Source organism: Bactrocera tryoni, chromosome 2 (assembly GCF_016617805.1).
Source record: "Bactrocera tryoni isolate S06 chromosome 2, CSIRO_BtryS06_freeze2, whole genome shotgun sequence".
Lineage (NCBI taxonomy): Eukaryota > Metazoa > Arthropoda > Insecta > Diptera > Tephritidae > Bactrocera > Bactrocera tryoni.
Window position 1 is genome coordinate 21,231,100 of NC_052500.1, and position 16,750 is coordinate 21,247,849.

Below are 16,750 nucleotides of genomic sequence, written 5' to 3' on the forward strand. Positions count from 1 at the left end.
GTTTTGTTATTAAATAGTAATAAAATAGTTTTATTTGAAAGCAATTTCAATTTTGTTAAATATTGTCCGGAATAAATAGAAAAATGGCAATGCGCACAAATCCCGAAATTTCGGTATTGCATAGAAAAAAATCCACAAATTCGCATTTATACTAAATCTGTCAAATTTTATTTTATTTTTTAAGTTGACGAAATTTTTTTTTGTAATTCAATGTTTTAAAAAAATACCAATTTAATTTTATTTGAAAGCAATTTCAACAGTTTTGGATCAAAAATTTATTGAACAAATCAAAAAAATTTATTTAAAAAAAATTCCAAAATTTCGGGATTACAAAAAAAATTTGCAAAATGCCGAAATATTTTTTCTCGGAAATTTCGGGATTAAATAGGAAAATTGCAAAATCCCAAAATGTTTTTAATAAATCTGACAAAGTTTCATATTCTTTTTTAACGCCATGAAATTGTTTTCAAAATTTAATTATTCCGAAACTATTTTTTGAAAACTTTGAATTTCCGCTTCCGGGCATCAGATAACAAAAAGTTTATATCATAACAGTACTTCCCACTATTAGATTTAATATAGTTTAGAAAATGGAAAATTAGGAAAGTAATAGCATTTTGCATCCGGCAGCAAGTACTTGTTTTTGTATTTATGTATATGTGAGAGATATATTTGATAGGTAGAATTAATTAGCTAGGCCAGCGTTATAGAAACCAGTTTAGTATTAGTTCTACTTTTTCTTTTTCACTTAACATTTCAATATGCAATTGTAGTTATAAAGCATTTCCCTTAGCAAAATCACATTCTTTGCTCTGTAAAGGCCATCTGTAGAAAGAAAGTGTTTACAAATTCTTACATTCTTAAGTTTTAACATCGAATAGATCTTTACACTTTTGTTCTCTTACTTCTTTACATTAATTCATATGTATATGTTTTTGTTTTTTGTATGTGTATGTGTAGTGGAAGTGTTTCGTTAACGTTTTCAAGTGAAATGCGTGACAGGAAACTCATTTTTGTCCTCCTCATCGCTGACGTACATGCGAGTTAAGTCCGAGGCCACAGATGCGCAGTCGCTGCTGTAATGAGAAAATGAAAATTTGGATCGTTTAATTAAAGTTTGTGAATGTTGATTTTTGGGTTCTTAAGTTTTGAGAATATAGAAGAGAAAAAATGAGTTCTAGGTGCTTTAAGGGGCTCAAATCTAGGGAGAGTTTTAGAATAATTGTCGTTGGTTAAGTGGTAGTGGAATATATTTTTAAAATCATGGATAATATTTTTCCAAGAATTACTACAATTGCTTGACCCACTAGACCAACTAGTTACATACTATTTTTACTCTTAAATTGCCAGTCCACTGAAATACATTTCAAGCCGAGTTCTTTGCTTTTGGGAAAGCCGCTGAGCTTACCCCCAAATGCATACGCAGGCAACCTCAGAGTCAACTACAGAAACAGTCAATCAGCAATCAAGGCAGTACCTCGTATCGTATATTAGTCAGCAGTGGCTTCGAAAACAGGACAACAGTGTCGCCAGGAACAAGCGACTTTTCTTTCACTGTGTGCCGGCTCACAAAGACCTCGATTACAATGGGATAGTAGACGAGATTGCCAAGAGTGGTTGTTATCCGATAACGTAACCGACGTTGTTAACTACATGCATTATCTTAACGACGATCTGGACAAGAGGCATGTTTAAAATTGAATCAAAATACACAAAGTTTATGCTCACTCTTACAAAGACTGTAGTAACAAGATTGGAATATCCACTGATCAAGGTCTGTTGGCGACATACACCTGCAGAATAGGGCTGACAGATCGAGAAAACTGCAGGAAATGGTCAAGAGCAAGGCACAGGGAAACAAGGGAACATCTCTTGTGGACTTGTCTTGCACTACCAAGGCAACGATTCAAACACTTGAGGTCCCGATGATACGGAACATTGGAAGAGGTGTCGATGTTGAGGCTACAGAACCAACTGAGCGATGGAATCCTGCAGAAAGACAACTTCTTGTTAACAACGTAACGGCACTCCGCCTAACATCGGTGAAGATCAGAACTGGTCTATGCCTGGCTCACAAACCTATCAGATTCGCTTAATCATACATTGTAATATCAGGAAACGGATACTTAAAAATTCTTCGTTGGGTCTCAATCCGTTTATTAATGTCATACTCCTAAACAGGGTAGAGATTCTAGAGTTCTATTCAGTAAGTTTCGGAGTGGTATGAAAAAAACCGGTACGCTCAACGTTGTTAGTGTAATTCATTTCATCGTCTTATCTAGCGCTAATTTATCGTTTGGATTCCGAGTTAACACCAACTTTACTAATAAGACAAAATTTATCTATCTTTATAGGATCTTCCTAAATAACTTTAATCCAAAATTCATCGGCATTTAAGAATTCTTTTCCGTTGTCATCTTCGTTTCTTGTCTTCTGTAGTAGTCCGTAACCTTAATGTTGCACGGGATATAACCCTAGAACAACCACATCCAACCTTCATATCTTACAAATAATCGGAAAATGAAGAACAATGCTCATCGCTTCTGTCCTTTTTCATTCCACAAGTTCCTCGCAAGATGTAATAAGAATAATAAAAAACATATTAGGGACCTCAAAGGTAATAGATTGGTCCATAACCGATACTCTTTACATTGATTAATTTCCGTTCCCACGACAGACGGGTCTACGTAACCGGAACGGATCCGGTTATTTATCCAGCCTAGGACTGTGAACTCGGCAGATTTCTGCCGCTACAACAACAACAACTTTGATTAATTTAATCATACTCTTCACGCCCAACATAGTCCATATTGCAGAATTTCCGCTTGCTCAATCCACTTGGAAATTGCCTTACAACTAGTTCAAAGCTGCAACGTGGGTGGCTTTGCTAATATTCTGCCGCCATGGTCAAAGCTTACTAACTATCGCAATTAAAACAAAATTGTAAGCAATAAATATTTATAAGTAATCAATAAAAAATTACGCGTTTATGTAACTAAAAAGTCAGACAACATTCACAAACTCCACAATGTTGGCGCCATTCGCTCAAGCGGCAAGCGAATTGATAACGAACACGAAAATCTACACCAATAAAACCAATCCAATTCCTTTAACGCATTCTGTGCTCACACAGTCGTAAGCGTAATACGTTTTTCAATAAGTACACGTGTATGTTTGCATTACTTAGTAATTGTACTTATGCACTTATAAGAATTAAGGTACTCAAATGGTAGTTGTTTTACAAGCAACCAAATGGTAAGCGAGTAATAAGCGGCAGCTTGTCGGCAATTAGACAAAAATGGCAAGAAAAATATCGCAAACGTACAGCATAACGCTGAGCTCAGTGGACGCTAAAATGAACCTCCTTACTAGTTTGTCTTTGTTTGTTGGCGTGTGGAACTAGTCAATATATAGCTGGTAAACAACAATGCTCAAATATGGCAACAAACATAAAGAACTATTTACCAATATGGTGATAAATATACTCGTATGAACGTGCGATTATGAATCTAAGTTATACGAGGGCGATTTGATAAATCGATGAATTTTTGAATCAGAAAGTGTTTTTCTTCGTTCTCAGCTAGTTATATTTAGGTTATGTTAGGATGGTTGGTCGATATAGAGAGATCGCACGTGGACTGCTATATGTACTCCTTGAAAAGCAGAGAAGAGAAGAGCTTCAGTGTCTGAAGGTATGCGCTCCCAAGTGTTTAAGTCTTGACCTCCCAAACGCGGAACAGTCACGGAGGGAGTTGAGTTCCAGCTCATCTTCTTCCATACAGCTACTGCAGATGGCGTCTGGTAAGATTTGCAACCTTACACCATGAACGCCAATAACGCAATGGCCTGTTAAAAGGCCCACTAGGGAGAGATTATCCTTACCGAGGACAAATAGATTACTAAATCTCTCGCGATCGTAATTGAACCAAAAGCCTTTTGCGACAGCGAATGTACCGACCTATCTAGAAGAAGAACACAAAAGAATACGGGAGCACCGAACAGCTCCATTTCAACGGATAGCGATTCCTGCGATTCCTCTGTGGCCTGGCATCTATATCCGTCTTATCACAAAGGCACTCGTTGATATTGATAGCGAGGTTAGGCACTCTTTGACCAACCTTGAACGCACTGTTAATAAGTTCAAGGGTCGTATCGCCGCTCGGCTATCTAAGTGAATGGTCACTTCTATGAAGGGGGCTACACTCCGGAGAGTAAATCTATCGCTACCCTATTGGCTGCATCCTCGGCTTGGAAGAGACTGGAATAGTCAGGAAGTCTGAAGCTGGAACCAACCTTCCCCCAAGCTTTGATATATCAGATCGCTGCCCTTCTCCTCCAATGGCTTCTTCCAACCCATGACTCCCTCGCCGGTATATGAGCAGAGAAGGAGCTGCCAGAGTTCGGTTTGGCTACTCCATGATTCAAGTGATCCGGTATGAAGTTAAAGTGTGTGCGAGGATTCCAACTGTTCAGACGCGTGTTTTTTTAGGAACCCAGATTCTCTGAACCTGATAGCAACTTTCACAGCCATGCACCTTCCAACGATGTCTACGAGCACTATGTGCAGGATGGCGTTAAGTGCCTTGATTAGGGTGGAACTTAGTGCACTATACTGATGAGCGCCGTCCGCGGAACGCCCTCGATTTTCTTTGCAAGTGTGGTCTCTTCTAGAGCCCTTCACCACTTAAAGACTTCGTAGAACATAATGGGCTTAACTATGGTGTGGTAGAGCCAGAGGACCACTTTCGTAAAGAGACCCACAAAAATTATTGGTACGTCTAATAAAAATCGAAAGTTTGCTCTTAATTTGATGAAAATCTGCGAGCTGAGAGGTAATAACTCTTAATTATGCCCATAGATTTATCCAACCTCAACCACATGTGTCTCACATAAAGTCATCCGTATCAATTTAACTTTCATACCTTCGCTTTTCACCTTATTTTTGCGCTTCACTAGCTTCGCTAGCTAGGTAAGCTGACTGTCTCAAGTAACAACGGCAAATAACAATAACAATAACAAATAATAAAGTACGTAAGTCGATATAGTTAAGTTTCTATACAGGCATGTCTCGAGTTAACTTTTAAGGTAAGCTCATGAAACATTCCACCCATTTTAGTGCGGTTGGAGCAAAATAGCCGCGTGTAACTTTGATTGCGCGAAAATGCTGAATATTTATCTGTGAAATGGTGCGGAATTATGAGCAAATACGTTTTTGAACGTATGCTAGGCCTAAACCGGCGCATGCGAGCATGTTGAAATTAGCAAATGACACGCATAGCATTATGAGGTATTATGAGCAAATTGTTGTTGTGTTTTTGAAAAATTGCCCACTTGGTGCTGCATTTTGCTGGAAAATAGGCGCAGAGAGCAATGAAAGAGTATTTGTAGCTACAAAACGGTTAGGCGCATGACTGCGACCAGGATTATTCGACAGAAATATGTACAGTTATATTACTATAAATTTCAGTATGTAAAAATTCAAATGTACCTTCAAGTATGTACATATAATAGTCGTGCTAAGCAAGTTCGAAATTGATGGTTTTCAAAAAAATGTTTTCCAAAGACATTAGCTAATATTTGGATATAGGCTTTACCCTGATACAAATTCCTGATCATATCGGTTATTATGGAGAGGTGGTGGCATGTCTTTTAACTTTTAATATTGTTTGCTAAGGAATGACTCGAAAGATAGACGAATTCAGAGTCCAATTGTATATAATAGCAGCCGGACCTCGGTTGAGCTCTGTGAGCATTTCCGGTTTAATTAAATTTCTCATATATATCACATAGCTTTTTGGAACCATTTACAAACTCGAACTATTTATTCATAAACTAATATCATATTTGTAAAGAGACTACCCTAACAGGGTTGATGGATTGCCGGCCACAACTATTCAAATTCGTCGGCGAAGAACTGATAAAGAGCATGCATCAGCTTCTTTGTAGAATATGGTCGGACAAAAGCATGCCCAACGATTGGAGTTTAAGTTTGCTCTATCCAGTCCACAAAAAGGGAGACCCCACAATCTGAGCCAACTACCGTAGGATAAGCCTCCTCAACATCGCATATAAGGTTCTATCGAGCATATTCTGTGAAAGATCAAAGCGCGCTGTCAACAAACTGATTAGACCTTATCAGTGTGGCTTTAAGCCCGGAAAATCAACAACTGACCAGATATTCACATACGCAGAGTCTTGGAAAAGACCCGTGCAAAAAGTGTTCGTTACACACCACCTCTTCGTCGATTTCACACTGCTTTTGACAGCAAAAAAGAAGCTGCCTTTACGCCGCGATGTCTGAATTTGGTATCTCCGCAAAACTAATACGGCTGTGTAAACTAACGTTGAGCAATACCAAGAGCTCTATCAGTATCTACAAGGACCTCTCTTAGCAGTTCGATACCAAAAGAGGTTTCAGACAAGACGCAATCCTATCGAGACACTTCTCTCTACTCTTAGAGAAAAAAAGAATATTCGAGCTGCAGAGCTAAATGTACCATATTCCATAAGAGTGTACAGCTTCTGGCGTATGTCGGTGACCCTGATATCAATGGCCTCAACAACCTCGCCGTTAGTTCTGTTTTCTCCAGACTAAATAAGAAAGCGAAGCAAATGCGTCTAGTAGTGAATGAAGACTAGACGAAATATCTCCTGTCATCAAACAAACAGTCGTCGCACTCGCGGCTTGGCTCCCACGTCACTGTTGACAGTCATAACGACGAAGTCGTAGATAATCTTATTAACACCAACAACAACGTCAGCCTCGAAATTCAACGCGGGTTAACCCTTGTCACCAGATGCTACTGCGAACTGAGTAGGCAATTGAAAAGTAAAGTCGTCTCTCGACGAACAGAGACCAAGTTCTGCAAGTTACTCATCATTCCCGTTCTGCTATATGGTGCAGAGGCATGGACGATGGCAACAACTGATGAGTCGGCGTTGCGAGTTTTCGAGGGAATGGTTCTACGGAAGATTTATAACCCTTTGTGCATTTACAACGGCGAATATCGCATTCGATGGAACGATGAGATGTACGAGATATACGAAAACGATACATCGACATAGTGCAGCAGATTAAGAGACAGCGGCTTTGGCGGCAAGGTCGTGCCGTCCAAATGGATGAAAACACTCCAACTCTGGGAGTATTCGACGCATAACCGCCGGGGGAAGCAGAAGAAAAGGATGACCTTCACTCCGGTGGAAAATTCAGGTGGGGAAGGACCTGGCTACGCTTGGAATCTCCGATTGGCAAAAAACAGTGAAAAGGAAAGACTGACCCGCTGTTGTACATTCTTCGCGTAAGCGGTGTCTACGCCAATAAAGAAGAAGAAGACAACTAATTTTTGGAGTCACTTCGAACTCAGAGTATTTTCATTTCCATCTATTTAAGTTCCCTCTTAGTTTTCAACCAATACTGAAGAAGTTTGAGTGTACCTTGAAAACTGCAGGATCATATATTTATCTGATAAAATCAAAGGAGACTCCATAACGACATTCCAAGTTCTTACATTGTCTGTCACTGGTTTGTTGTCCGAGGTTGTTGTCTATTATTGCCACTAGATTGCAAATAATGAGAAACTCATAGAAATTGTGTGCGCGAAGACTCGATATTTAACGGCTTCCACAGGTCAAGCGCCACAAAATGTGTCTTTCGATAGTGCAACCATCTTATTAAGGATAATTGTTGGACTTTTAAGTATTTATTGAGATTACCAGAACCAAATACAGATCAAATGTTCGAGTTAAGGGTCGGTAGACTCGGTAATTAAGGGCTATAATATTTCAAGCCCCAGAAGTAGTATATTAATTATGAGAGAACTTACATATGACAGAACTCTCTTATAAGAGATAATTGTTGGGTTTCTAGGTATTGTTTGAGATTACCAGAACCAAATAAAGACCAAATACTGGACCTCCACCCTTCAGCGTAAGTTTCCGTACAAAATTTTTAAAGCACAACTCATACAAATCGGTTATATATACTCACTAAGCGATCTCGTGCTCGTACACCGACGCGACCATAGCGCTGTATTCGTTCTCCAAATTGCTATTCAGACCGCCAAGCGTGCTCAATGCACCAACACCGCCCCCGCCGCCGCCGATGCCTCCACCAGCGCTACCAACGCCAACAGCAATGCCACCGAAATTCAAATCGATGCATGGCGTTTGCTCGCCGCAATCGAACGTCTTTATTGCAGCATCAAAATGTGGTTGTTGTTGTTGTTGTAGCAACAATTGTTGCTGATGGTTTTGTTGCTGTTGTTGCTGCTGCAATTGCTGTTGTTGCTTCTGATAGATGATAAAATTGTCAGTTGCTGCCACGGCTGCCGCCGCCGCCGCTGCCATCGCTGTTGCTGTCACCGCCGACATTGTTGCGCTTGCCGGCAGTGCGGCGTGTTTGCGCATGTCACGCTGTGCGATTACCGCGTTGTTGCTCTCATGTTTACCGCTGTGATGACTGTTGCTGGCGCTGCTGCTGGCATTTGTGTCGCCATTAATGATTGTGTTGCTGCTGCTGCCGCCGCTCTCGCTGCCCGCATAGCAACCATCGCCTACGCTTAAACCAGCATTGCTGCTGCTTTTATTATTGTTGTTGTTGCTGCTGCTGCTGTCGCTGGCGGCTAGCATGTTGCTGTCACTCTTGTGTTTGTTCAAATCGTTGACATTTTTGTTGTTGCTACTCTTTGTGCTGCACTCCGTTTTGCCACTTTTATTATTATTTTTGTTGTTGTTATTATTATTCGTCTCATTATTCAAGCCAATTATATTGTTGATGGATGGACACGGGTCCATGGGGATTAGTATTGTTGTGGCTGGCGCTAAAGCAAGCGTTGGTGTTGTTGCCGTAACTAAAACATTTTGTTGTTGTATGGTTGTCATTGTTGCTGTTGTTGTTGTTGGCGTTATGGCTGAGGCCGTTGTCACCAGTGTTGGCGTTGTTGTTGTGCTAAAAAGTGAAAAGAATACAAAGCGTTCGAGTTGATTACAATAATAATAACAATGTAATGGCATGTACATACATATGTTTGTATGTATGTATATGTTGCTTTGTTTACAAAACGCTTTTCGCTCGAAGTCAGCTAGAAAGTCAGCCATTAACTTCATTCAAAATGCCACAATCCGTTTCATTTCAAATGCATCAAAGTTGCTTTTGAATTGGCAATTGAAATTGCCTTCGCCACTTACATCACCCACAACATTTATGCATGTGTATTTGTGTTCATATGTAAGCAATTCAATTAACATAAAAATATCGGCAAAAACATATTTGACCACCGTGTGCACAGCATATATTGTTCGGCACTTAAAAGTAATTTAGTTGCTCAATACTGGAAAAATTACAACAACAATAACATATATATGTTAAAAACCAGTAAAATCCTTAAAAAGTTTGGTTGCACCGCATGTAGATTTACTTTTAAAGAGAGATATTATATTTAAAAAGTGCGTTTTTTCTAGGACTTCAAATCTTGATGTTGTTAAGTAAGTTTGTATGGCAGCTTTATGCTATAGTGATCTGATCTGGACAATTTCTGTGGGTATTATGGCATTACCTTGGACTATAATGTATAGCAAATTTCGTGACGATATCTTGTCAAAAAATTTTTTTTCATATAAGGACTTGATTTGTTTTGTTCAGTTTATATGGCAGCTAAAAGCTATAGTGATTTGATCTGTATAATTTCTTCGGAGATTGCACCGTTGCCTTAGATAATATCACATGCCAAATTTAGTAAGGCTATCTAGTCAAATACAAAAGTTTCCATACAAAAACTTGCTACCGATTGTTCAGTTTATATGGCAACTATATGTTATAATGATCAGATATTGGCGGTTTCGACAAATGAGCAGTTTGTTGGGGAGAAATGGGCGAACAGTTCGGGAATATACAGAAAGAAAGACGGGCATGGCTAAATCGATTCAGCTCGCCATGCTGATCATTTATATACATACGTAATAGGTTGTCAAAAAAGTCTTGCGGTATTTTTGCTAGTTGGCGCTGAAAGCGCGTAGTTCTAGTTTTATTCGTCGCATCGGGTCATGCTATACCTTTTTGGAAAGCGCATTTCACGCGCTAACACGTGTTTGATTGATTGTCGTTTCTTTTAAGTCGTTCGTGTGTTATAGCGTCGCAAACATGGAGCAAAATAAAGAGAAAATACGGCATATTTTACAGTACTACTACGATAAAGACAAAAATGCATCTCAAGCCGCCAATAAAATTTGTTCAGTTTATGGACCCGATTCAGTTTCCATTTCCACCGCACAACGATGGTTTCAACGTTTTCTATCTGGTGTAGAGGTGGTCGAAGATGCGCCACGCTCCGGAAGGCCTGTCATCGAAAATTGCGATAAAATCGCTGAATTGGTCGAAAGAGACCGGCATAGTAGCAGCCGTAGCATCGGTCAAGAGCTGGGCATGAGTCATCAAAAATTCATTTCAATTTCAATAAAAAAAAAATTCAATAAAAATACCGCAAGACTCTTTTGAAAACCCTTTGTATACTTGTATATTTGATACGAAATCCGAAGTTTCCTTCTATGTGCTAAAAACCTCGTTGCAAACTTACTATATACCCTGTTCAAGGTATAAAAAGTGGGGTTCACATGTTCGAAAGGCCTGTTAAGTCAGCAGTATTCTTCAAAACTGTTTACTAAGATTAGTTTTAAAACACTACAAATATATTAAGGATTATGATTTAAGGGCGTACGCCTGGAATGGACTAGAGGCTGACCTCACCGTCGTCTAAGTGGTGCGATGTACGGCACAAGGACTAAGACAAGTCGGTCCTTGTGGCATTTACTACAGTGGCCATATAAAGGAGCGCAAATTCGGTGTGGGATTCGTGTCCAGGCGATGAACTTCTAGCCACAATCGAACAAGCGGAGTTCTTCAACATATCACCGATTTGCGCCCACGCCCTGACGGAAGAGATGGACGAGGTGACCAAAGATGCCTTCTTTAAGAACTTGTAGCGCACCTATGAGAGTTGCCCCGCCACGATGTCAAATTCGTGTTTAGCGACTTTAACACTAGAGTGGGCAATGAAAATATCTTTGGCACAACGGTCCTTAAATTCTGTTTCCATGATGAAACATATCCAATTGGCTTGCGACTGATAGTAGTTTAAGATTCCAGCATAGCAAAATTCATCAAGCTACCTGCCTGTCTCCGGAACAAAAAGCTATCAATCAGTTCTGATAGACGGAAAACACGTCTCCAGTGATTTAGACTTTCGTACGTGCCAAAGTCCTAGCATTGACTCGGACCACTATCTTGTTGGAGAGAAGATATGCGCCTGCCTGTGTGCAACAAAAAACCCATGTCAACAAATACAAGGTAGGTTCGACGTCGAGAGGTGTAAATCATAAGAGACAACCGAACGATTTTCTACACGACTTGCACTTCTGAGAGTACGGGAGATGGTGGAGAAAAATCAGACTGCCTACCTAGCAACGTTACAATTGGCCATAACAGGTTCGGGATGGGATGGATACCGAGAGTTGAAGAAAGAATTCCGACGCATTTGCAGACTATAAAAACAGAGAGGCCGAAATGCTGGACGACAGCGGTAACGCTCGAAAAGTCTTTAAAAAAATGCGACGACTTACAGAAGGTTTCAAGACCGGAGCATACTCTTGTACACTGGCGTAGCTAGGGGGGCGAAGGGGGCCGTCGCCCCAGGCGCAACGTCTTGGGGGCGGAGAAACGATCTTCGCTGTTTTTTAAAACTCCAATTCGGGCAAAAATTCTTGCAAATTGTGTCAAAAGTGTACAAGATATAGTGCGAAAATGTGTTTTTCTATGGCTTTTAATAAGATGTCTCGTAAATTTACTATAAATTTTCTCAATAACCGTATTGTGAGAATTTTGGAATAAAGGGGGCGGCAGAACATCCTTGGCCCCGGGCGCCCGAAGTTGTAGCTACGCCACTGCTCTTGTAGAACCCCCAAAGGTGATCAAGTAGCAGAGCATTCTAAAATTATGAGGGAAACACTTCTCCAGTTTACTGAATGGCAGTGAAAGTATAAAACCGTGAAATAGTGAACACGTTTTCCCAATCTGTGACAATGAAGCAGACATTCCATTGCCCGACCATGAAGAAGTTCGAATAGCAATTGCCCGTCTGAAGAACAACAAAGCGGCGGGGGCTAATCGACTGCCGGCCGAGCTATTCAAACACGGCGGCGAAGAACTGATAAGGTGCATACTGCAGCTTCTTTATAGAATATGGTCGGACGAATTTAAATTAGCTCTCTCCAATTCACAAGAAGGAAGGAACAATCTGCGCCAACTACCGTGGGATAAACCTCCTTAACAGCACGTATAAGGTTCTATCAAGCGTATTGCGTAAAAGATTAAAGTTGGAAAAAATCCGTGAAGAGAAGATCGACATGCACTACCTGTTCGTCGATTTCAAAGCTGCTTTTGACAGCACGAAAAGCAGCTGTCTTTAAGCCGTCACACGAGTTGATGCGGTTGGTTACTGTTTATGAGAAGTGGGTCTCTATCGACGACCTCAAAAACTTCGGAATACGAGGATTTAAGTCGCAGTTCCCAATCAATATAATGCGAGGTGTTACTATGTATCTTAATACTTTATATAGCATAAGTTGGTATTGATATGAAGGTACATCGCTGACAGTCCAACGAGGTATAAACTAAAAAGCACTAAATAAAAGCAACAACAAAAACTCAATTTTTGCTTTTTTTATTTTTTTTTCTTCTCTACCGCAACAAAAGCATAGAGCAATAAAAAAATGTCTAGTTAACCACGATATAATAAATTGCTGATCCATCCTAGAAGCTGCTTGCTGCGCCATAACAGCCAATAACTCGGTGCTAGGTATAATAAGAACATGGTTACATTTATGTTGAAATGTGAAAAAAAAACATTTAGGTGTAAATGCGCGCTCGTATTTCGCTGCAAGCGTGAGCAATTCATCAAATTTATTGCTTTCGAAAATTGCCAATTGATGGCTAAACAACAATAAAATCACTGCGAAACAATAAATGCTATAGTTTAGTTGCTGACTTAGTTTTTTATGGTTTGTAATCAACACTCAATATTTTCAACTGAGTTATATATGTATGTATATGTGTGAGTGTGTGTCTATGTGCTTCTAGCTGTAATTGCATACGGACAAACGTGTACCTAGCAGCTAATATGTTAGGAAATTGGAAACCTTTAAGTCAATAAATGTGGCAAGCCACACCGAACGAAGCAAGGCAGCAATAAATGCCAACACCTCGAAGCGCACACACACCCACAAACACATATACATGAGTAGTGTTTCCAGCAATTTATAAGCAATTGACTAACTGTATTATTTTCGCTGGTAAATACATAAATTTTCGTGCATTAAAAAAACATAAAAACAGCAATAATTTTTGAGGGGTGAGAGGAGCAGCTAGAAACTAGCTGTAAACCCAGTAAAATAGACCCAAAGTTATAAATATACTAACTGTATAGTTGCCCTTTATAATTAGGTTCAAAGCGTTGCAGCCAACCCACAGCCCGTGGACAAACATAGGTACGTGCATTAAGCTCACATAGCGACATAACGGTGGAAGCATATGTTGGCCATTGTCACTGCCACTGCTGCTACCATGTATTTAGCCGTGGAGTACACTTTTGACTTCCAAGCGTTGTTTACTCAATAATTAAATTGATTTATGTGACTGATTGATGTTTGTGTTGCAGCAACCAAAAATTACAAAAACAACTATTTGCTGGTATTGCAGTTATTGCACTGTGGCATGAATGACTGCCCAGAATTGTAGAAGCGAATTGCAGCTCGTGCATTGTTAATGCCAATCAAGCGCTGAAATGGCGACCAAACCCAGTTTATGCAGGTTATGGCACTTTATGTCAATATAGTTAAAATAAAACAACAAAAATCAAAAGGCAAGCGTAAATAGTGAAAACAATATAATCATTAAATTTGAAAGTCAATAGCTTTTAGTATATTTGAGTATAATTTCGATTTTTTTTTTTGATTTTTTTGTTAATTAAACTTGAATTGGTTGTGAATCTATATAGAAATTGTTGTTGTGCAGCACTTATTTGCAGAGGTTAAGGTGAATAATAATACAAAGAATCTGCAGCCATTTTAGCGTGCTTAAGGTTTATTCGATTCGATTCGGAAAAAATCGTTTAAAAGTTCTTCAAATCAAGAATAGGACAGCCAAAAAACTGGAACTATCGATTGTCACTATCTTCTCTTGAGGTAAGCTATTGACAAGCAAATCATTCGGCATATGTAGACAAGAGCAGGTAGGAACCACTCTTATGCGTGAGAGCTACCAACCCAAGCTTGTATGAGTATGGGCCAACCTGGTTCTCATGGCCAACGCTGATCACTTCGAAGCAATTGCTTGCTTCAGACGGTCCAATTGCTAACAGTACAGGTCCGAAATGGAAGCTGGAGTGTTTTCGTTCATTCGGACGACATGATTTAGCTAGCGTAGCCGGTGTCCATCGAATGTGATATTCGCTGTGGGCAACGCGCAAAGTATAGCAAGTGAAGAAAGTTCTCTAATCGCTATTCACTTGTGAGTGGACAAAACGATTCTTGTACATATGGCTCAAGCAGCTCACGACTTCCGGCCTTAGATCAAGTATAGCCAAGAACAACCGTTTGAAGGTGAAAAGGAGAAACAGCCTTCTCCAGGGTTGTGCGCTGGGTTTGCGACCCGCCATGTAAAAAACGCTCTCAATGAAAACTAAACAACAGTCTTGGACGAAATACCCACCACTTTTGAGCAAGACCTTTCCGCATAAAAATTCTGGCCTAAACCCCGTTTTCACCGGCTCAATTCGATTCGACCATAACCTTTTTCAGTTGTCATTTCGCAAGTGACCCACTTTTCATCACCAGGAACCATCCGCTTTTGAAGTGGATATACTTTTTAATGATTTCGCAGTTAGAAACTCGGTCCATGAGTATTTTTTTTTGTTTTGCGTTAACTCATGCTACTGTACTGTACTACCAGAACGAGTTTATTTTTCTCGATAGTGGTCGGACTCGACGATTTTCAGTAATTTGCCGATATTTTGGAGATTTAACCTTCCTGAGTGTGGTACAACTTTGATATCAAAATTACAGGAACGGAATTAGTGAAACCAAAATTGACTGTTGGAGTTCAAGATCTTGAACATTTCAGCCCCTTGGCTTGCGTTACATCTTTTGCTCTCTATGCTGCTGTCTATCTTTAACGCATCCTCAAACAATACTTAATAAAGCAGTCACTGTTTGAGAGATTTTTTATACGAACATTATAACGTCATGTAGCGTATCTGGTTATACAGATTCTGAAGCCATCTCTTGGAAAAGTGATATATTTTATTTTACTAGATCTTTTATATTCTATCACCAGTTTAGTAAGGATTTTATTTACATAATACCAGAATATTCTAAAGTTTGCTGTGATTATCTTTGACTGTGAATAATGTCCAAACTTAAAGTTAAGGGTAACCTCTGCTTGTGAGAAAAGACCCGCTCTGAGCTGAACAACCCACTGAACCAAATAAAATCTCCATTTACTCCTTTTTACTGTCATATTACCTATAGAATTTCATATTAACTATTTAATTTCACCAAAGAATATTATTAAGATCCTACCTAGTAACATAACTAAATGTTTCAAGCACTCGCATATTTAATTTATTATCTCCACTTAGTTCTTTCACTAATAAATGCCAAAATTTGCAACAAACAAAGTGTTAATTAAAGTTTTATAGTTTGACAAGATTAGCACCTGACTTAAAAATATTTTATTGGGATTTTAATTGCTTGCTAAATGCCATAAAAGCTAGATAAGAATTTTCGCAGTGCTACGAGTATAAAAATTAGTGAAAGAAATTTCCAAGCTAGTCAAGTGCCATGACATGCCGAAACTTTAATGAAAACCAACTCCCCGAGAAGAAACGGATGTTCGAACTGAATATGCGAAATGGCAAATGTAGAAAAAAATATTTGGAATTTGTTTTTTTTTTAAAGAATTTCGCTATTTTTTTGTTTTTTTGTAAAAAAAAGTTATTTACAATTTGTTTTTTTTTTGTTTTTTTGGCTTTTGTTTTGTTGTAAACTCATTGAGTTTATTGAAGTCATATGCCACTTCGGCTGCAAAGACGTTGACATACAAAAGACGCTCCCACACCAAAACCGGTGCTGTTAGTTTTATCATATTAAATTAACATATCTTGCCAATTTTATGCTAATCTCTAAATACAAAAAAAAAAAAATATGTGCCAAAAAGAGCGAATGGAGCACAATTTGAAGGTGTGTTAAATGTGTTCAACGGCAAGCGCTACCAAGCTTTATAACAACGCTAATGTGCTTTGGTGTTTTGATGCTTTGATGATTCGATGCTTCAGTGGAGAAATATGTTTGTGTTTATAGTTAAGCGGGTTTATTTTTATGTTCTCTGTAGAATGAATGTTATGAATGAAAATGCATGCAAGATGCTAGAATTAATGGTTAAGCAGGAACATTTACATACAATCTGTATTACAAAAGAATTGATTTAGCTGAATTTGGTAGGATATAGTTCGAAGGAGCAGCAGTTGAAACGACTCAGGCTGAATTTTGTTCCCTAAACAGAAGTTTTTTTTTTTGCTTTTGTTGAATATTTCCAGACACTTGTTTTATTTGGCGTATACACTTTATAATCTCCAGCTCACAAGCAAGTGAGTAATCTAAGAAGTATTTCATTAGGTATCAAATTGTCTTTGCTGAAAGTATT

The 16,750-nt window shown here is 39.1% G+C and overlaps 1 protein-coding gene across 3 annotated transcripts in view; it reads right to left on the reverse strand.

Moving 5' to 3' along the window:
- Positions 1-607: 607 nt before the first annotated feature.
- The window catches only part of LOC120767247 (protein timeless), a 48,315-nt gene continuing 32,172 nt past the window's right edge, over positions 608-16,750 (reverse strand). For 2 of the 3 annotated variants that reach the window (XM_040093099.1, XM_040093097.1), the window contains exons 17-18: positions 7,988-8,947; positions 608-1,076 (exon numbers count right to left, since the gene is read on the reverse strand). In XM_040093099.1, the coding sequence (XP_039949033.1) occupies positions 983-1,076; positions 7,988-8,947 (1,054 nt within the window). In that variant the 3' untranslated portion in view covers positions 608-982. The remainder of the gene's footprint in view (positions 1,077-7,987; positions 8,948-16,750) is intronic. The other variant, XM_040093100.1, reaches the window with a different exon arrangement.